Here is a 20,427-nt window from a genome sequence, read left to right as displayed (position 1 = left end):
CACACAGACTCTCAGACACTCTCACACACATACACACACTCATACACACAGACATTCATATGCATACACACACAGACACACACACAGACATACATACATTCTCATACATACACAGACACACACACAGACACACAGACACATGCACACACACTCACATATACACAGACATACACAGACATATACAGATACATGCATACACATAGTCACATTCACACATACACATATGTACACAGACACTCACATGCACACACACACATAATCACACACACAGACAGAGGCACACACACACACACAATCACGTTCACACATATACATACACACACATGTATACACAGACACATAATCACACACACATACACACACATAATCACACACACAGACAGGCACGCATGCACACAGATAGAGGCACACACACACACACACACACAGAGATGAGCATAGCCATCTTGCTATCGCTGTCATGATTTCCCAAACATTTACTGAGGGCTGTGTGGGTACCAAGCTCCAAGGTGGAATCCCTGGGTGCCTCCTCACCCCCACCAGGAGCTGTGACAGCTTCCTGCTTACATACTTGTTCGGTGAGCACCTGCTGGCCTTGGTCACTTCTTATGAGAATCCTGGTTTCATGTCTATGCCTGGGTAAGATGCTGTAGCCAGAAGCAGCTTTGGGGAGAAAGGATTTGTTGTAGCATACCCTCTCATGGTCAGCCATCACTGAGGGCCGTCTAAGCAGGAACACGGGCAGCTGTCACTTACACATTCATGAGCAGAGAGAGGCACACTCATCCTCGCTAATATACAGCATGGCACCCGCTTCCATAGTTCTCCATTTGGCTGGAGCTGGGGATGAGCTGTGTAGGGAGGACTTAGGGACACAGAGGCTGGGCAAGGTTCTCTCTGACCTCTGGGCCATTTCCTATGAGGACCCTGGGCTCTCTGGGGCTGCAGGAGTCCTGGACAGCAGTGATCTCTTAGCTCACAGTGAGCAGTGTCCTGGTCTTTCCTGTGTGTCCTCACTGATGGTTCTGAGCCTTTCCTTCATAGACTCCAGACAGGATGAGGTGAGGCTGCCCAGTGCAGTGCCCTGGCCGAGTGAGGTGTTTTCTGTATGTCTATTGCCGGGAAAAGGGCCTGAATATTGCCTTCCAAAGTTTCTACATGCAAAGTCAGAGAGAGAGAGAGAGATAAGATCATACTTGAAGATTTCAGTTGCTATGGCTACAGGGGCACAGGGAGCCTTGTTCTCTCACACACGGCCTGCTCAGACCTTCAGCCGACGTGTCTTGCTGCCAGGATGTGACATTTAGATACCTTCCCCAATTAGGGGTTTCAGGCATGGGAGGATCCTGGGGTGGCAGCAACTCAGAGAGGGCTGAGGCCCAGCTGCCTGTGTGCCCAGCTACGTGGTGTGTGAGGGAGGAGGCAGTGGGACTTTGGAGGACAAGGCGGAGTGTCTGTGTGCGTTCTGGGTGGGGTCACGTGAAGGCCATCAGTGGACAGTGCATGGTGGGGTACAGGAGTATAAAGCTCATGGGGGAGAGGTCAAACAGGAGAGACCGGATGCCTGGAAATTGGTGTTCAGTGCTTACATGCGTGGGAAGTGTGTAGTAGTGACCAAGTTCACATGGAAGCAGGAGCAGGAGGGAGGTTGTGGAGAAGAGGAACCAGGGAGAATGCCACACTTGTGCCCAAACACAGCCAGTGGTACCTTGGAGCCTGGGAGTTGGGAGAAGTGGCCGGGCCAGAGCTTGTGGCGGGAAGTGGGACTAGGGTATCGCTAATCTCTTCCAGGGATGAGCTTGTCTGATGGAGGAGGGAGCTTGTCTGATGAGGGAGGGAGCTTGTCTGAAGGGGGAGGGAGCTTGTCTGATGGTGGCAGGGAAGATGGGTCCTACTGTGGTGGGAGGTAGCGCTAAAGTCTGAGAGTGAGGGGGGAGAGCAGATGAGCCCTAGAGCAGGGCTCAGGGGAGCCCCGGAGCAGGGGTCAAGCTCTTCTGAGGAGGGTGCTTCAGATTAATGGGAGGCCAATTTTCTGGCTTCAGAAGTAGATTGGGCCTGGGTCTGCCGTTCTGATGGTAATGTTCGCTGCGTGCTGGATATAAGCCAGGTCCTCCCCGGTCCTCACCAGAACCTGCGAATCCACGGCTGTTTGTATTTCCAGTCTCAGAGTCACCAGACCAACGTCCTCACCAGCGCTGGCCGCCTTTTTGTCTGAGGCTGAACATGACCTGACCTCGTGACATGCGGCCAAGCGATGAAGAGGCTTTCCTGGTGAGGACCAGAATTGGGCTGTGTTGGCCAGATACGGCCTGCGAACCAAGCATGAGTTTTAACATCTTTAAAAGGTTGCAAAAGAAAAAAAAAGCTACATGTGACTTGCAAAGCCCAAAATAGTCACCATCTGGCACTTTCCAGAGATAATCTTAAGTCCCGAATCCGTGGATCAGCCTAGGTTCTTCCCATCCTGGTTATTTCCACCACAGAACGGCCCCAAAATAGCTGCCAAGGATCCAGCCATCGCAGGAAGGCTTGGCGGCACTGTGAGGGCTGGGCCAGGAGAGAGGGAGGCTCCTCCCTGCTCTCTGTTCATCAGGCTGCTCAGGTGTCCCCTGCAAGGATCAGGAAGCTAGAGGGTTATGGTAGTCAGCCCTTACAAGATACAAGGGAGCTGTGCTCTGGCAATCCTGGAGGCCTGAGTGTAGACGGTGGCCGGGCTGCCTCCTGGATGGCAGTGGGGGACTTGGAGCTGGGTGAGGGTGGGGGTGTGGCATGACGCTACAAACAGATCAGTCAGCCCCTCTCGTCCTCCCTCACTCCAGGCTCTGTTTATGAGGTCAGTCCACCAACACTGTGCACCTCCCAGCCCCTGTGCGCCCTCAGGGAGGCAGAATGGGACAGGTGAACCATACCCTGGGATGGCAAAGCCTGGGCGCAGGCGCTCTGAGCAGGTGGTCTGGGCTCAGGGAATCTCAGACTCAGGAACAGGATGTTTGCAGGCTTGTGGGGAGCTGTAGTGGATTGGGGGCACTGGGGATTGATAGCTCACTTTGTCCTGAGGCGTATATATGACTGTGTATGAAAGTATGAGTGTGTGTGTGTGTGTGAGACAGAGTGTGTGTGTGTGTGTGAGTGTGTGTGAGAATGTGATTGTGTGAGAGTGTGTGAGAGTGTGTGAGAGTGTGTGAGAGTGTGTGAGAGTGAGAGAATGTGAGTGTGTGAGTTGAGTGTGAGAGTGCAAGTCTGTGAAAGTGTGTGTGTGTGAGTATGAGAGAGTGTGTGACTGTGTGAGAGAGTTTGAGTATATATGTGTGTGTGTGTGTGTGTCTAGAAGGGCTTGCACTTTGGCTGTCAAGATTATGTGCTGAAATGTGCTAGGACATGACCCAGGGTGTCTTCTGGAACAGTGCGTGTGCGTGTGCGTGTGCGTGTGCGTGTGTGTGTGTGTGCGTGTGTGTGTGTGTTGGAGGAGACGGTGAGAAGCCTGTCCTCCAGCAGCCAGGAGGAGGCAGTTTGCTGCTGCTGCATTGAGCCACAGGGAGAGGGGCGGGGTCAGGGGAGCCGGGATAAAATGATGGAGTTGGTCACAGACACCACAGTGGTTATCATCATTCCCTTGTGAACCGAGCTGTGGCAACTCAGAGGGTGGGTGGAGCATGGGTCTCACACTCAGATTGCCCTCCAAATAGACATCCTCCAGCCTCTGCTTCCTGCCTGTTTCCTCGCCTCTACGATGCACACACCTGTTTTCTTCATGCACCGGTAATTTTTATTCTCTTTACCAAACATAAGCAGAGAGGGCAAGCCACTTGCCCGAGGTTACACAGTAAAGACCCAGAGAGACCAGTGGTGGCTCCGTGAGCCACATAGGCAGTCGGCTTTGAACATCTCAAGGCCAGGTCTGCCCAGAACTGGTAACCAGATGCCGGGGTGGAGGTGGCCGTCCCTGCAGCAGCATGAGGACCCTGCGGCTACAGGCGCCCACCACCAGCCCAAGTGGTTTCCTCACTGCTTCCTGGCTCCCCTGAGCATTGTCTGTCTCACCCCTGAGATTTCTCATAACTTGGACAGAAAACCAGGGTGTGGGGCAGGGAAGAGGTGCCCCCCAATGTGAGCACAGTGTCCTTTCTGGAACCTTAGTCAATGAGCATCAGAACATGTCCCAGCAACGGAAAGGTTCTGTGATCTGTCTTTCTCAATAAGAGTCCCAGCCTCAGGTGCTGAGTGACAGGTCGATCTGCCAGGGAGGCTGGTGAGAACCGAAGCCAGATCGAGGTAGTTGCTGGTCCACACCCAGTGCAGTAAGCATCGACCAGTAGCTGGCTACCACTTCAGTTGCCAGTGCTGTTAGCCAGCCGGTTCCACAGCCAGCATCACCCCAGCTGTATCCCTCAAACTCCTCCTAACCCATTGTCTTCTTTACTGTGACCCTAAGATCCTGCGGTGCTGCTCGGGGGTAGCTCAGGCGAGTGTGGTTTACTGACAGCTCAGAAATCAATACTTCTCAATCAATCACCAGGCATCTCCTCCAATCTTACCCGTGGCTCATTGATCCAAAACCCTGAAATCCAGTTACTGGTAGAAAGAAGACTGATGTGCAGCTCGCTCTGGGTGCCAGGCAGGTGGACAGTGTTTGAAACCCTCCTGTCTGTGCTGGGCCCTGCCCTCCTGATTCCTCAGTGAGAGGCCGCTGACCGTAGACCTGCCTTCCCACAGCAGGGCCACACCCCAGCATCCCACAGTGCAGGAACTGCTTCCCACTGGAGTCTGACGGCCCACACACTGCTGTTTCTAGAAAGTCCTCCTTTCTGGGTGATCCCCTCCCTCTCCCAAGTTGACAGTGCACCTCTGTAATGATGCCTGGTACGCAGACACAAGGAAGTGGCCAAGTGCTTGGCGTGGTTATACATAACCTGGGTGGACTTAGAGGTAGAGGCCAAGATGCTACAGTTTCCCCCGTGTCAGAACTCCTTCCCTGTTGCTATGGGAACTGGCCTAGGGATGCTGGGAGTTCTGTGGGTTGGTTCAGGTCTCAGTCATGGCTGTTTACATGGTGGGCGTGGGGAGTGTCTGTTGAGCGTGCAGGGTGCGCCAGATGCAGCCCAACTGTCACCGGGGGCTCAGCAACTGGTTGGTAAACTGAGTCATGGCCTGGTATGTGCTCAGTCGTTTGAGGGAGGCTTCTCGGAGGAGGAGGCTGTCTAGAGAACACATCCTGATCTTGGACCAGGAGTGAGAGGGGTGGAAGAGTGTCCCAGCCAGAGGAAACAGTGTTGCAGAGGTGTGGAGCCGAACGGAGCCTTGGACAGTGTAGGATGTCCAGGTAGAGACTTATCCGGTCTGTGTCTAGGACAAGTATGAAACGAATCGATGCGGGGAAGTCGCAGCCTGATGAAGTCTGCGTCACAACCACATGCTACAAGGAAGCTAAGCACCTGATGGACTTCCCGTGGGGCCCGGGGAATGCAAGTGTGGCCTGGTTCTGAGATGATGTCTAGGGTCTCGGGGGGCGTGGCGTGGCGTGGGGCGTGGCGTGGCATGGGGCGTGGCATGGCATGGGGCGTGGCGGGGGCGTGGCGTTTGAACGAGACGATAGATTTAGAGCCGTGACCATCCCTTCAGAAGCCCTGTCCGCTCCTCCCGGAGGGCTGGCCATATTGCTGGGCCAAACCATCTGGATTTGCTTAACTTTTTTTTTTTTAAGCAATAAAATTTTTATAGAGAATTCCTGGCATGGTGATTATCTCCCCCTTCTGGGAGAGGGACAACCCTGTAGGAAACCACTGAGAAATCACTGTCCTAAACCCCTGCTCAACCCCTTTAAATTGAGTGGGCTTCACCAGACAGGTTAGGTCTCATGTAGCCCAGGCTGGCCTCAAACTCCCTGTGTAGCCAAGGATGACCCTGAAGGCCTGATCTTTCTGATTGTTGGCTTCACAGGCCCTCTCTCCTTGCTGGTTTATGTTCCAGCATATTGACAAGGACCAGCAGGGACTCTCCTGAGAGAACCACATGAACCCCTTCACAGCCTCGCTTGAGTGAACAGCTATTGGGCATAAGTGAGCTAGTCTCAGAGGAGACCTCAAGCTACAGGTCAGGTCTGGGGCTACAAAGCTCCATCAGAGGGAAGGAAACTGGGTTTTCTCTGGCTTCCAGTATCTTCCGTGTGTGCACCTGGGGACTCATCTCCAGGCTGTTAGCTGGAAGGGGGTCGGGGTGAGCACCCAGTGTGACCTTGTCAGCAGCTGCTGGTGTCATGAGGAGCCCTGGGAACTCAGAGTCACACAGATTGGTAGCCATAGTCATGAAAAGGACTCGGGGCTGATCTAACCCGTCTTGAGGGTCTGGTGTGATGTGTGACTTCTGGCTTCTACACTGAGGTATCAGGGAAAGAGGCAGGGAAGTGCTGAAGGCAGAGGAGCCTGAGATCAAATCCCAAGTCTCATTCACCCGCTCAGTGAGGAGTGTGGTCCTGGAGCTCTCTGTGCCTCACTGCCCGGTAGTGACGGTGACTGTGTCGGAAGTCACCAGTGCTCACTCGAGCAGTTGTTCCAAGGGTTAAATGAGATGAGAGGTGTGGGCAGCTCCCAGCTGTGCACACCTTTGCCTGATAGTTTTATTACAGTGTTCTTATCAACAGAGTAATAGTCCACTTCCTGGCTTGTTCTCCTGGCCCAGGAAGGAATGGAAAGAGAGTGAGGGAAGAGACCTCCTGGGCAGAGTGGGAAACAGCCCTGGGCTGAGGCCAGAGGGAATCGAGGAGGAGGGAGAAGTTGTCCTTCACTCTGGAAAGGGATATATGTAGTGTGTCAACCTCCAGAGTCAAGACCTTGTTGGCCTTTCCTCTTTGGCTTTTTCTTTTCACTAGACCAAAAAATCTTTAAGGTGTATGCTCAATCCAGGTCTGGGAAGGAATGGTGCCACACATCCTCCACCCTGGGCTTGAGGTGGCCTGTTGGGGGAACGGGGGCTTCTCCTTTAGTACTGTAGATTTAGAGAGGGAGGCTCAGCTGCACAGGGAGCGACCATAGCTCTGTGCCGTGTCAGATTGGGTGTGTGTGGAATAACTGTTGAATGAATGAATGAATGAATGAATGAGTGACAAGTTCTTCCCTTCGTGAGACCCCTGGGCCCTCTGCCTCATGTCACACTGTGGTCGGCATCATCGGTTCCTTCCCGGTCCCCACAGGTCCCCTGTTTTGCAGATTTCCTTATGTAAGGAAGATACAGTTTGCTTTCAGGATGCCTGCGGCGTCCCCCGAGTTTCCTGGAGAGAATAGCATTTGCAGAAACAGCCCTCTGGGGGGACGCCTGTGCTGCCCCAGATTTCAGGAGTGACGCTTTTTATAGCCCCACTCCCAGAGCACGTGGTGACACTGAAAGCCAGACCAAGCAGCCAGCATCTGGCTCCCGGCTCTCTCCTGCTCTTGTCCCTCCAAAGGAGGCCGAAAGCTGAGATCCACGGTGTTTTCTGTGCAGTGAGGGTGACTCCAGCGCTTACAGCTTTGTGACACTGGACCGGCCATGTCCGTCCCTTCTCCCTGCCTCGTGCTATCCATCTGTAAAATGGGATAGAGCTTCCTGCATTGTTGGCAGGAGCAGATGAGGTGTAACAGAGACACACAGTTCAGTGACAGTGAGGCAGTATGATGGTGTGTGATATAATTTGATGATGTAATGGCTTAACACTATGAGGTCATATGGTATTGCATTACAGTGATATCATCATCCTGCCTGTGACATCATACATGGTGTGGGACAGGGTGCACTGGTGTTTGTACACCAGTGCAGCTGGTGCTTGGGCGACAGTATTGACGGGGTGGGGTGGCAGCGTGGAGTCCACTGGGCCTGGTGTCCATGTGCAGAGACATTGGGGGACTGTGGTGGTGGCTATCTCGGAGGCCGGGCCATAGACTTGAGCAGTGACATAGTTGGGGACACACAGGTGTCTGGTGAGCTCTGCCCCCACCATGGCCCCAGGCTGGTCTCCCTGTTGACAGGGGACCTGGGTTCTGAGTTCTTCGCTGGCTGGTCACTGAGGTATATGGTCACCCTTTGTATAACTCTGAGCCAGACTGTTCTAGGGATGGTACACTGGACCCATGGGCAAAAGACCAAGTGCGCCCTCTAGATGTGGGGACAGGAAGGGGTCAACCAATCACATCCATGACAAGGAAACACTTGGTGGTTTCATCTGTGAAAGAAATCCGAGAGGTTTAGTTACTTTCTCAGTGGCTAATTAAAGCCAGTTGCAGACTGTGACTTGATTCAGCAAGTCCAGTGCAGGGCAGGAGGCTGGGCACGGCCCGTGGAGCCATTACTTAGTACTGGGAAACAATGAAACAGTCCGTGAACAAAATAAAGAATACTTTAAATGAGTACTTTTTTTTAAAAAAAAGTCATTTTTAAAAGTCAAAGCAAAATACCATGAAGAATACAGAATCAATATCGGAAAGGCAGTGTCCACATGATGGAGTTCTCCTCCTCCTCTGGATCCAGATACCCCATTCTCCCCAGCCCATCTGCCCCTTTCGGCTGAGCACCCGGCTTCTTGTGTCCCACTTGGACACTTTATGATGGCTATGTTTTTAACATCAGCCCCTGTGCGTTCTTCCTTCCGAGGTGGATTGTGAACGTCCGTCATGAACTGTGGGGGTCAACAGTCACACACCCGCCGCCTCCCTAATTCCAAACACTTTCAAGTCATTTTAAATGATGCCCGGGACAGGGGAGGAGCTATCATCTTCATAAAACCTGTGGGTCGGAGGTGTTTTCAAAGCAGATGGCACCTGCCCGTCCCAACCTGGTCCCCAGCTTCAGCGTGTCTGTCTGTCCCCACAGGGCAGTATTTCATCTGGGGTGTTTAGCTTTCATAAGAAAGATTATGGATGTCGCACCCTTCCTGCAGCCTTTCTGGCAGTAGCTGTGATCACTTTAGATGTGTCTCCTGCCTCTCCCGACCCCCCTTCCCTCCGAAGGCTGGAATGGTCCTGATCTCTGCGTCCAGATAGCCTGTCACACCTGGGCCCGATCCCGGTTGTCAGAAGGTTCCTGGGGTGCCATCTCTGGAGGGCCTGCCCATCCTTTCCTATCTTTGGTCTGTCCCTGGTTACCTGGGAAGTCTGTGAAGTGGCCTGAGCTGGAATTTGCTGTGAGTGGCTGATTGTGGCTGTAGCCGCCTTTGAAGGCCAGGGAAGGAGCCAGGCACAGGTAGAGAAGGGGACTGGCCCTCCCCTGGCATGGTTCTTCATCTGCTTGCTGGCATGCATGCTGGGGTGACATCTTACCTGCTGGACACACTGTCCGACCTCAGTCAGAGGCCCTCCCTCCATTGTGAGCCAACCTGTCTTCGTCTCCACAGTACCCTGTGGAACTGGCTTGCCTCAGGACATTTACACTTATTGTGATCAGTAGACTGAAGCCAGCTTGGCTGAGTGACCTTTTATCTCTCGATGACTCTAGTCAGGAAACTGACCATAGTTTTTGTCTTCTTCGTCTGACTGAGGGCAGGTACCTGCCTCCATCCCATGGCCAGCCATGGTGCTGGCTTTTAGCTGGACCCCTAGTCTCTTCCCTGTGGGCTTCTCCACCTGAGCATCCAACATGGCTGCTCTTTACATGCCCTGATGCATTTTGGGAAGGGTACTGGGATTCCTAGGGGCCTCTGGGAGGCAGCCTCAGTTGTCTGGGCCTCGGTCTCCCCTTTTCATGGAATTCCCTTGAGCATATATCAGGCTCAGGTGCTGTCAGTCAGCAGCTCTGTTACATCCCTGTCACCCTCCACAGCCCAGGGCCCCGGGGCAGAGGTGCGTTCACTCTCACTGTTAACTGAACGAGATGCCTGGACCACAGGGTCTTGGAATGAGGAGGAGGAAGAGGAGGCAGTAGCCTGTACACACTGTCTGTCACAGGGGCCTTCAAGATAACCTTACTTTGGCAAGTCTGGTGTCGGGAGAGCAAATATTTCCTCAGGACAGAGGTGAGGGGGCGGTACAGCGATCATCCCAGGTGGTTGGGCTGATGTGGATGTCAACCTTGGATATGGCCTGGTATTTCGAAAAGTCAATATTTTCGAGGCCTCGCAGTGGGTGGGTGGGGCAGGGTCAGGCCCGCACACAGCCTTGGGGAGGGGGCATTTCCAAGAGTACCTTTCGTTCTTGCTGTGTGACCTTGGACATGTGAATCCAGCTCCCTGAGCTGGTATTTCTTCACCTGTAGAAGGAAGAGAGGGGTGGGGGTGTTAGATCCCGGCTGGAAGGTCCAGAATCCCACTGTGCTGATGCCCCTCCCTGTCCAGTGCACACCCTCTTCTCTCTTATCACCCCAGCCCCCACAAGCCCCAGCCCTTAAGGGTTAAACACAGTGAGCTCATGTGATCCCCGGTACACATGAATCATCCCCATGGCTCCGTGTGCCCAGCCTAGGGAAAGGGGCAGATGCTATGCCCCCAAGTTGCCATGGCAACCGTGCTTGTACCAAAATGCAGGCACCTCAGCCCCAGACCCACCCGTGAGGGAAGCTCAGGGCGAGTCACCTGCATCCTCCATCCTCCGGGAGAAGCAGCAGGGACTGCTGAGCGGATAAGAGGGGGTAGGAGCTGGTGGGGGAGGCTTAGCCCGGAGCTCGGAGCTCGGCAGGGAGAGGAAACCGAAGGGCGCTGCCGCCGCCGGGAGAGGGAGACAGACTGACAGCCACAGGTTCTCAGACTCCACCTGAAGGCCCTGAGGCTGGAGCGGCAGGGGCGCCTCCACCTCCCGGGGGCAGCCGCGCCTCCCACGCACATGCCCCTACACGCGCGCACTCCGGTTCGCACTCACCCGCACGCCCGGCAGCCGCGTCTCTGCACGGTGCTGCCCGGGGTGGGTAGGCAGTCTGGCACATGAAGTCCCCGAGGGACAGCGAGCGAGCGAGTTGAGACTTAGGGGAAAAAAAAAACACAAAAAACTGGGGCTGACGCCAGCTCCCTGGGCGGCCACCTCCCGAGAGGCCCCTCCTGCATTCCTGGGCTGCTCGCCCCTCGCCAAGACAGGGGGCTGATGTCATTCCGGGCTGCCGGGCCAGGGGACCCGGGCTGGGTGACTGCCTCTCCGGAAGTGAGCGCGCTGCCTGCTGGCCGGCAGGTTCGGCTCTGGGTTTGGAGCCTCCAGCCTGAGTTCAGGTGAGAAGAGCCCGGAGGGAGAGCGGGACAGCGGTGGGCGGTGGCTCCCAGGTGTGCACGGGAGTTCTCCCTGCATGGACGGAAGTGAGTTCGGGGTGCCAGCCCCCTCGCCCGGCTCCTCGCCGCCACCTGCTCCTTGAATTCATCAGGGTTGGCCCTGGGGACTAGAACTGGACGTCCTGGTTGGTTGACTCGAGGCTCCTGCTGGTGACCCCCTGCTGACCCGTCACCGTCCCTATTTTGTGACCCGCGCGGATGCCTGTCGGGCGATGTTTACTTTACTTGGGCTGATGTGCTCTGCCGGGCTTTCCATCGGAGCCCAGAACTGCTTCCCAAGGACGGTCGCCGCCGACAGAAGGACCAGGACCCTGGCAGTGCTGGCCTCCTAACTGCTTCCGCCTGCCCCCTCCTCCAGGCTGGCCCCATGGATTACCTGGGTGACAAGCTTTCGGTGGCCCAGACACATATGACTCAGTGGGTTGGCACGGTGAGGCGGTCCTTCCAAGAGGCCCTCCACTTGGTGACGGCCACGGTGGGCACCGAGCGGAGCGGGGAGTCCGCTGGTCGCACCCCGTTCAAGCGCACCTCCTCCTTCAGACATCTGGCTTCGAGGAGCCGAGAGTCCTTCCGCCGCTTCTCCGCACGCAGCCAGCAGAGGTTCTCATCCCTCAGGAAGAGACAGCCGGACTCCGAGACCCCTGATCTTGTAAGGTTGGGGATGTGTGTGGTTTAAAATAGCAGGGCAACGCTCGGACTCCCGGGAGGGGGCTGACTCCAGGCTGCCTCAGGGAACGACTTTTCCTGTCAGTGAGGGTGGCTCTTGGGATACCGAGGGGGAAGTAGGCTGGGCTGGCTGCTCTGCAGGTGCAGAACCCCCTCCTTGAAGCCGGTGGGGAATGGACTCCCGGCTCCTTCTCTGTGAGCAGGGCTGAGCGGGGACACTGCCGCCCCCACCGCATGCCGGCATCATCGCTATTTTTAGGGAAGCTTACTTGACACCTGCTCCTTCTCCTCTTGCCCCCCATGGTGACCAAGTGGTCTTGTCACTGCGTGTTGAATTAAGTCTCGCTTGTCACTGTTCAAAAGTGAGACACTGAGTGATTTCCAAGGGGAGGAGCTATAGGGGACCAGGTGGCAGGTGGCTTGTCCCACTGTCCAGGAAGCTCAGGCTTGTTTGAGGAGCCCTTCCATGGTGGACCGTAGGACCAGCTTTCCGGGTTCTATGCTGTGTCTCTTAAGGGCTGGGAGACCAGGGAACAGAATCTGGGCAAGATATCAGGTGGGCCTGGAATGGTGGCTGCGTGGGCATACGGGGCAAGGTGTGGGAAGTCTGGCCAAGAGAGAGAAGCAGGAAGAACGCTTCCCTGCCCAATTCTTGGCAGAGGGTTTCCGGGACCTCTAATGACTTCGGGGACACTCACGTCACCAAGCAGAACCGAGCTTAGCTGCAGTGCCCGGTGGTGTCTTCAGATAGCTGGCCTCTGTCCCTGGATGAGTTGTCCCAGTTCTCAGGGGCGTACAAGGCCAGGCATGGGTTCAGTCAGCCCTTTTTGTCCCCAGAGCCAGTGTGGTTATGTGACAGTGTTGGGCAAGAAACTCTGGGCCAACCCTCTGCGAGCTCACAATTGCCCTCAGAGCTATGGGGACTCGGCAGGGCACTGCTGGCCTGAGTGACTGAGTCATTAGGCAGGGGCTCACCCAGGCCAGGAGCTGTGAGGCTGGTCAGGGGTGCATCCTTGTGTGGGAGTCTGCAGTCCTTTGGGGCTTGAGTTCACAAGATAGAGGCCCACCCATTCTCAGGAGGAAGAGATCTGTCTCCTTCTGCCCCATCTGTTCCTCTGTGCTCCGTTCAGTTCCCCAGGATCCTCTCCAGGATTGCTGGCTCTGTTCCCTGCCCTCCGCCCCCAGCCCTTCACATGCTGTGTGACTTTGGATGCTACCCTAAGTCTCTGTGCCTCTGTTCATGTGGGGTGTGTTTACAGTGACAGGCCAGCACCTCAGACAGACAAGTGAGTGACTTGACAGTCATGGGGGCACCCGGCAGTGTAAATACATCCTGAATTAATGTGGGCTTCCAGGTCTTCCCACTTCCGCTTGGCCTTGGCTCTGCGGTGGGCAGAGCTGGCGTTGGCTCGATCAATTCTTCCTAGATCAGACGAGATTGGGCGCGTTCAGGGTGGTATGACCGCAGACGGCTCAACCAATTCTTAAGTCTCAGTTTCCTCCTCTGTCCGGTCAGGGGACCGTACGCTTGTTCTGAGATGCTGTCAGCACCCTGCTGGCACATAGTGGGTATACACTTGTAAGTCTGTCAGGTGCCAAGATGTCCTACTCTGTGTGATGGGGATTGCTGTAGCTTCTCCTGTGTGTGGTTGGATACGAGCCTGCCTCTTCCCAGCTGAGTTACTTCGGGTAACCAGGGACCAGCGGCCTTTTGTCCTCTCTATGCCTTTGTCTTCCCCTCTGAGAAATGGGATGCTTGGCGGACAAGGAGCTCCGCCAAGTGGTTGGGTGTAACCCCTGGATTCCGTATGGTTTGTGTGTGACAGACAAGCCCTCTCTCTAAAACCATGCCTTCAGAGGCTTCCAACGAAGTGGAGAATCTGCACACACCCCTTTCAATCAGAACGTAAATATTTGTCTTCCGGGTGGGAGCTTCCTAAAGCAGCTATGCATGCAGGCAGGAGGGGGTGGGGTGGCAGGCAATCGTCCCCCTCAGTTCCGTTCATCCAGAAAGGGGCCTCTGGCTGTGTCTATTGGAGGATCTGTGGCAGCCCGGCTGGAAAGATCTCAAGCCAGCCTTGAAGTCATTGGCTGATGGCGGCCTCTAGCTGTCCCAGATAAGAAAGAAGGAAAATAAGACACAGTACTTTGTCCAGGCCTCGGGAGGCAGCAAGGGTCACTGTGCAGAGAAAAGCCAGGCACGTTAGAGGTCTAGAGACCTGGGGGTGAGAGGGGCACAACGGGGACTTGGGGGACACAGAAGTACACAGAAGTGTGTCCGTGTCAGTAGGCTTGGGCGTGAGGAAGAATGAGGTGTGTGTGTGTGGGGGTATGCATGTGTCTCTGTATGTTTGTGTGTATCTTTGTGTGTGTGCTCGAATATGTGTCTCTGTGTATGTGTGTGTGCCTGTGAGTGTGTTTGTGTATGTGTATCTGTGTGTGTGTATGTGAGAGAGTGTGAGCGTGTGTGTATATCTTGTGTATATCTGTCTGTGAGTGTATTTATGTTTGTGTCTCTGTGTGCATATGTGTGAGAGTGTGGGTCTCTGTGTGTGTCTAGATGAGTATTGTGTGTGTCTGTGTGTTCCTATATATCTTTGTGTGTGTGCATGTGTGTACATGTGTCTGTAAGTGTGTGTCTATGTGTGTGTTCGTGTGTGTATCTCTGTGTGCATATGTGTGAGAGTGTGTGTCTAGATGAGTATTGTATGTGTGTATCTGTGTGTTCCTGTGTGTATCTTTGTGTGTGTGCATATGTGTGTCTGTGTGTATATGTGTGAGTGTGTATGTGTCTGTATGAGTGTGTGTGCATGTGTGTGTGAAAGAGTGTGTCTGTGTGTGAATGTGTGTGTATGTGTATCTCTGTGTACATGTGTGTATGTGAGAGTGTGTCTGTGAGTATGTGTGTATGTGTGTGTCTGTGTGTGTCTATGAATATGTGTCTCTCTGTGTGTATGTGTGTGAGTTTTTGTGTCTGAGTGTGTGTGTGTGTGTGTGTGTGTGTGTGTGTGTGTGTGTGGTGGAGGGAGGCTGGCTAAGTGGCTTTAGCCAAGTCCTGTCGACCCTTCCTGTCTTGCCATTCCCATCTGTGAACTGGGCCCCTTGTCTCTTCTCTGGTAGATGATTCGAGTTCACCTCATGTTTTAAGAATCTCCTTCCTAGCTATGAGGATGGGTTCTGGACCCCTCATGGGCACCAAAACCAGAGATGCTCAGATCCATACGGAGGCTGGCACAGCATTGCAGGCTGTCAGTGTTGTGTAGGATGGACACACATGTCTCCTGGGGGCCACTGTCCTGTTAGCACAGCTGGCCCTCCCCGTCCAGTGCAGTCCATCCAGCAGCTCTAGGGCTAGGTCATCGCCCTGCCTCACCTGGCTCAGGAAGCTGTGACTTCTCACCTTGTGGCCTGGCCCCGCTTCCCTTCCACCCCCTCAGTCATGACCTCTGCCCTGGAGTGAACTGAGGCCCAAGGAGAATGAGTGACTGGGACTTAGGACACGGGAAGCCCGGCGTCCTGTCCTGGGCGAGTTGGGATGAGCATGCACTAGAAAATGAAGAGACCGTATCCTGTCCCCAGTCATCCCCGACACCTGAGTGATCTCTGTCCCTCAGGGCCACCAGAAACAGGCATAGGAAGCAAGCACACCACAAGTGACTGGGCTGTCAGCGCTCCAAAGGAAGTGAGTGAGAAGGCGGCTCAGGGGCAGCAGGAGCAGTGGAGGGAGTCTCAGGGGATGCTAAACCCACCAAGGAAGGCCCGAGATGGAGCGCTGAAAGATAGGCTGAGGCTGGTGTGCAAGAAGAGCCCCAGAAGCCAGGGAGGCTGGCTCAGTGAGTGGTACAGGGTAGTCATGGTGACAGAGCTTGGCCATGCAGGGCTGGGAACACTGGTTGAATTTCGGACCAGAAAGTGATGTCGTCATTGTGGGCCTGTGCAGAATGTTGGGTGAGGAAAGGATTGTTTATTGAGTACCTACTGTGTTCCCAACATGGTTGTCGCATGTTCTACTCTACTGTGTGTCTTCTGTGTATCAGATACAGACACATCACATCTCCTAAGCACCTACTATGTGCCTTCTGTGCACCAGGTACAGATACATTGCATCTCCGAAGCATCCACTATGGGCCTTCTGTGCACCAGGTACAGATACATTGCATCTCCTAAGCACCTACTATGTGCCAGGCACTTTCTGTATTTCTCCTGGATGCCAACCCTGAAGCGAGGTCTCAGTTCAGCCATGTGGCCCCTCCTCCCTCTCCCAGAGCCCCCTGGTCAGGTATCCAGGCTTCCAGCTGCACCCCAGGCCTGGCATGATGTCACTTGTTCATGGGCGGTAGGCAGGACAGACAGTTTTCTTCTGGCGAGGCCCCTCCCAAGCTCAGGTCCTCTTCATCCTGGCGGCAGAATGATGTCACTTCGAAGAGAACAATGGTCCCTTTATGGCCCCTGAGGGGCCCAAGGCTGGGTCGCAGAGCAGGTGCCTCTGGAGTTACAGGCAGGGTAGGGACAAAAGACTTGGCTGCTCCCCAGGGAGCCACTGGGCTCCTGCTGATCCCTCTGCCCCCAAAGCGGGGCGTATTCATTTTCCATGTGGAAAATACAGGAACGTGAGAAAACACAAAACTCGGCTCACACGCTCTCCCAAGGATGAAATCCACTTGGCTTCTGAGTTGCTTCCTTCCTCTTTTTCCTTTCCAAAACAAACCCGCAGCCTCCGTCTCCTCTCAGAGAAATATAGGCAGTTCAAGAGAGCAGGAGCTGTGGCAGGTTCCAGGTGCCACAGCGCCCTGCTGTGTTCCTGAGTTCCAGTCCCTGTCCTCTGTCTGGACACTTGGGCATCTGTGGGAAGGCCGCAGAGGGTGGCCTGCGGACACTCTGGATTATGTCCCAGGCCCCAGGGCTCTCACTTCCTGTCTACTTCTGCCGCTCTACAGATGAGATGTTTTGTACAGACAAAAGCCTGTTGCTTCCTCCACGGGAAGCAAGTCAAGTCAGGCAGGAAGTCTGGAATGTTCCCCTTCGCTGGGAGCGTTGTGTTGGGGTAGCCTGAGGAAGCCGTGGGCCCGGCTCACAGCCAGGTCACCTCAGTGCTGCACGGGCCTCAGTCGGTCCCGAAGGGCTGCTCATTCCTGTGGTGTAAACACTGCGGTGTCCTCAGACGCATGCCCTCAAGCCACAGCCGCTTGAAGCTGGCTGGGGGAGTGTTCTGGTCTGTGGTGTTTTCACCGTACACACACAGACGTAAATGATAACAAGATGATAGATTTCTAGCTATGGCGGCTCGCTCTTTTAATCCTACTACTAAAGAGGTGGATCTAGAAGTTCAGGGTTATCCTTGGCTATATAGAGAGTTCAGGGCTAACCTGGGCTATGGAACACTCTGCTTCAAAGAGCCAAAAACAAAGGTTAGGATTTTAGCAGTTCCCCTACCATTAGGGCTCTCAGTGGGCAAAACCTCAGCTACATAGCGAGCCCCTGTCAGGAACAAGAGCAAACCATCACCTTCTCCAGGAATTTAACTCAATTGTAAGTTTTTAATCTAATTTTTAGCAGTGGTGCGGGTAGGGGTTAAGTCTGGACTCGTGTGTCTGAGTCCTTGGGTGCCCTTGGTGGCACAATTTTGGGAGGCTGTGGAACCTATAGGGGATCTGAGCTGTCTGACAGAGCTGTCTGTCCCCTGGGTGTGAGGTGTGAGCCACTTTGGCCCTCCCACTCTTCCACCAGGACAGTCTGAAAGTGTGAGTTCTGGCAGGTCCTCTCAGAGGTCTTCCTCAGGTAACACACTATTCAGTCATTGTCTCCTAGGTTGTCCCCAGCCGCCTCTGGGGTGGGGACCCGGGGTCTGGGAGTTGAATTCTGGTTCTGGCTTCCCTCTGAGGTGCTGGGTAGATTTTGTGGTTTCTCTATGCCTCGGTTTACCCCCACTCCCCGAAGCTGTGGTAAAGATGACTTACATTCGGTCATGCACGAGGGATACACAGCACTGTGCCCTGTACGTAGTAGGGCTCCCCAAAGGGGTTGCTGCTGTCGTGACTGACGCTGCCATGTTGTCACAGAGCAGCCAGACACTGGCAGGCACCTGTGCCCGTGCTTACTGGTGTCCTGTTACACCAGTGTCAAGGCTGAGGTGAGCTCTTCTGCAGATGCTCCTCTGTCTTAGAGCAGTTACTTTGTAGAAGTGGCTGTCATGCCCAGAGGATCCCGGAGCAGCCTTGTAGAGAGGCCCACAGGGCAGGAATTGGAAGCCCCATGTCACCTGTCACTGGGGGAACTGGCTTTTCCAAGTCTGGGAGGGTACACCTGAAAGCAAGTCCCCAGACTGCAGGGGAGACTTGGAGTTGGCCGACTTCTGGTCTCCAGCCTTGTGAGAAACTCTGAAGCAGTCACTCATCAGATGCCCTCCTTGATCCGTAGCTCTGGAAACAGTGTGAGAGCAAGAATGGTTGTTGAGGCTCTTTGTTACACAGCACTAGGTGACAGATACATACTTCTCACTGAGACCCTTGGGAATCGTTAAGGAACCTACCCAGGGTCTGGTTTAGTGGATGCTTTTATCTCTTGGGGCTTCTTGCCTATGAAGAAGGCTGTGTCCGCAGCCTGTATTCAGGATCGCAGAGGCTCTGAGCCAGCCATCCCTTTGGGGGTTAGTGGTTGCTTGTATCCAATTGTATCCAAAGCGTTTGGCTTCCGATCCTCCTGTCTTCCTGTCTTCATGTGTGGGAGGCACCGTGAGGCACGGTGAACTCCACACACAGTGGCTTGTCCCTAGGCAAGGACTCCTGTCCCACTGCCCTGCCCCTGGAAAGGAAGACCCTGCATCGGATGTTACAAAGAACTGGAAATTGGTGAAGGCTGAGCTGGGGTGGGGTGTGGCTCCGTGGTGTGAGTACTTGCCTAGATGAACCCCAAGCTCTGAGTTTGATCCCCAGTACTGCACAGACTGAGTGTGGTATCACACACCCGTAATCCTATGTGGGAGAGAGGAAGCCGAAGTGTCAGGAGTTCAGGGTCATTCTTGGCTATAATGAATTTAGGGCTAACCTGGGATACCTGAGGAACCCCACCACCACCACCAAAAATAGAAAGGGAAAAGGACAAAGTTTGTGAAGTTTCTTCTGAACCAGCCATCCCTTTAGGGGTAAGCGGTAACCTGATGCTCAGGCTGGAGGCTTGTATCCAATTGTATCCAAAGTTTCCTCTGTCTTCGAATAATTGTCCTTGTCGTAGTCTTTCTCCTCCTCCTCCTCCTCCTCCTCCTCCTCCTCCTCCTCCTCCTCCTCCTCTCCTTTTCTTTTTCTTCTCTCCCTCCCCCTCCCTTTCCCCTTCTTCCTCTTTCTCTTTTCCTTTTCTTTCTTCTCCTCTCCCCTCCTCCTCCTCCTCCTCTTCCTCCTCCTCTTCCTCCTCCTCTTCCTCCTCTTCCTCAGCTTACTGACCCTGGGCAAAGCCATACTTTTTGCCTGACTTTTAGCTAAAGAACCTGATTCCTGCAGAGCCATGATGTCCAACCTCGAGCACATCAGGATAATGACATGCTGGTTCCAGAGCCCCCAGAGAGAGCAGGGGACTTAGCCAAAGTCACGCAGCAAGGAGTGTGGCTTTTATCATTATTCCAGGCCACCCCCATGTCACACGGGAAGTCGACAAACCCAACCCTTTCCACACCCCCCCACTGCAAAGGTCTTTCACGGTCTGTGAGCACCCCTCCCTTCTTTGGTCTGTGGGGCTTCACATGCAAGTACTTGCCTTATGCCAAAGTGAGTAACTCCCTGGCAGCTCCTGCCCTGTCTCTCAGCAGCTCTTCCGTGGGGCCTCCAGGGCACACCTGCGATTCCACATCTACTCAGTGAGTAGCCGAGAGAGAGCCTGTTCTTTTCGTCAAGGTATTTGCCTTTTACTCTGAAGAGAGAACTGGGTGGGTACAGGACCGTGTAGAGGCAGCTGCTCTCTCCACCCTCAGCAGATGTGTTTTTGGCAGGAAGAGCGAAGAAGGTCCTGGAACCTCTGGTGCTGGGTTTGAAGAGACTCCCACTTTGTGTTGAGTAAATGGCTTTATTATCCATCAAGGTCTGAAGCCCCAGGAGCCAGAATAAACACTGCCCAGGGCAGCAGCTTGGCCAGTTCTTCCTTGATGGACTTGGGGCTGTCCATGATCGTGGCTAGCCATTGCAGTCCAATGAGCCTCTCAGGGGTTTCTGCTTGGGCAGCCTTGTAGTCCTCTGCGTGAGGGGCCGCTGATGAAAGGCGTTTGCTGCCTTGGGGAAGCCTGGGGAAGCCGTGAGAGGCGTTGCTCAGTGGAGCCATCTCGACTCTACCCCTCTCCCAGCCACAGTGCTGGCTCTGGGGTTCGTTTTCCCACCTGTAGCTGGATGCTCTGGGGTGACCTTTAAGAGAATCCTCAGTGTGCCACCTCAGATTCTGATCCCCTGCTTTGCTTGTCTGTGGGCTTGAGCCGGATCCTGAGTGAGCCTCAGTTTCCCCATCTGTAAAGGGAACCTTGGTTCCCAGTGGGAGTTGGAGCTGCCTGCATGGAACTGGATGGGGTGTAT

At 54.4% G+C, this 20,427-nt stretch overlaps 1 protein-coding gene and 2 long non-coding RNA genes across 8 annotated transcripts in view; 1 reads left to right on the top strand and 2 right to left on the bottom strand.

Moving 5' to 3' along the window:
* Kiaa1671 (KIAA1671 ortholog) overlaps positions 1 to 20,427 on the top strand; it is a 108,944-nt gene that overhangs the window by 47,469 nt on the left and 41,048 nt on the right. Inside the window, exon 1 of one of the 3 annotated variants that reach the window (XM_028765376.1) lies at positions 11,064 to 11,861. The exons of 1 other annotated variant lie outside the window; for it this stretch is intronic. In XM_028765376.1, coding sequence (XP_028621209.1) covers positions 11,580 to 11,861 — 282 coding nt within the window. In that variant the 5' untranslated portion in view covers positions 11,064 to 11,579. Of the gene's footprint in view, positions 1 to 11,063; positions 11,862 to 12,313; positions 12,435 to 20,427 lie in introns of those variants that run through there. One more of the 3 variants, XM_028765377.1, reaches the window with a different exon arrangement.
* On the bottom strand, positions 10,098 to 12,941 carry LOC114619559. 4 transcript variants are annotated; one of them, XR_003711190.1, is made up of 4 exons: positions 12,577 to 12,941; positions 12,148 to 12,230; positions 11,589 to 11,858; positions 10,098 to 10,209 (listed from the first exon to the last, which is right to left on the bottom strand). It is a non-coding gene; the product is annotated as an uncharacterized LOC114619559 (long non-coding RNA). The 4 variants fall into 4 exon arrangements; XR_003711189.1 differs by adding an exon at positions 10,815 to 11,225 and having other exon boundaries at positions 11,589 to 12,230; positions 12,577 to 12,933; XR_003711188.1 differs by adding an exon at positions 10,815 to 10,914 and having other exon boundaries at positions 11,589 to 12,230; positions 12,577 to 12,916.
* LOC114619560 overlaps positions 19,921 to 20,427 on the bottom strand; it is a 2,181-nt gene continuing 1,674 nt past the window's right edge. The window contains exon 3 of the long non-coding RNA XR_003711191.1: positions 19,921 to 20,144. This is a non-coding gene — a long non-coding RNA (uncharacterized LOC114619560). The remainder of the gene's footprint in view (positions 20,145 to 20,427) is intronic.

Source organism: Grammomys surdaster, unplaced genomic scaffold (assembly GCF_004785775.1).
Source record: "Grammomys surdaster isolate TR1022 unplaced genomic scaffold, NIH_TR_1.0 164, whole genome shotgun sequence".
NCBI classification, from domain to species: Eukaryota; Metazoa; Chordata; class Mammalia; order Rodentia; family Muridae; genus Grammomys; species Grammomys surdaster.
This window is presented reverse-complemented; position numbering and strand designations above follow the sequence as displayed.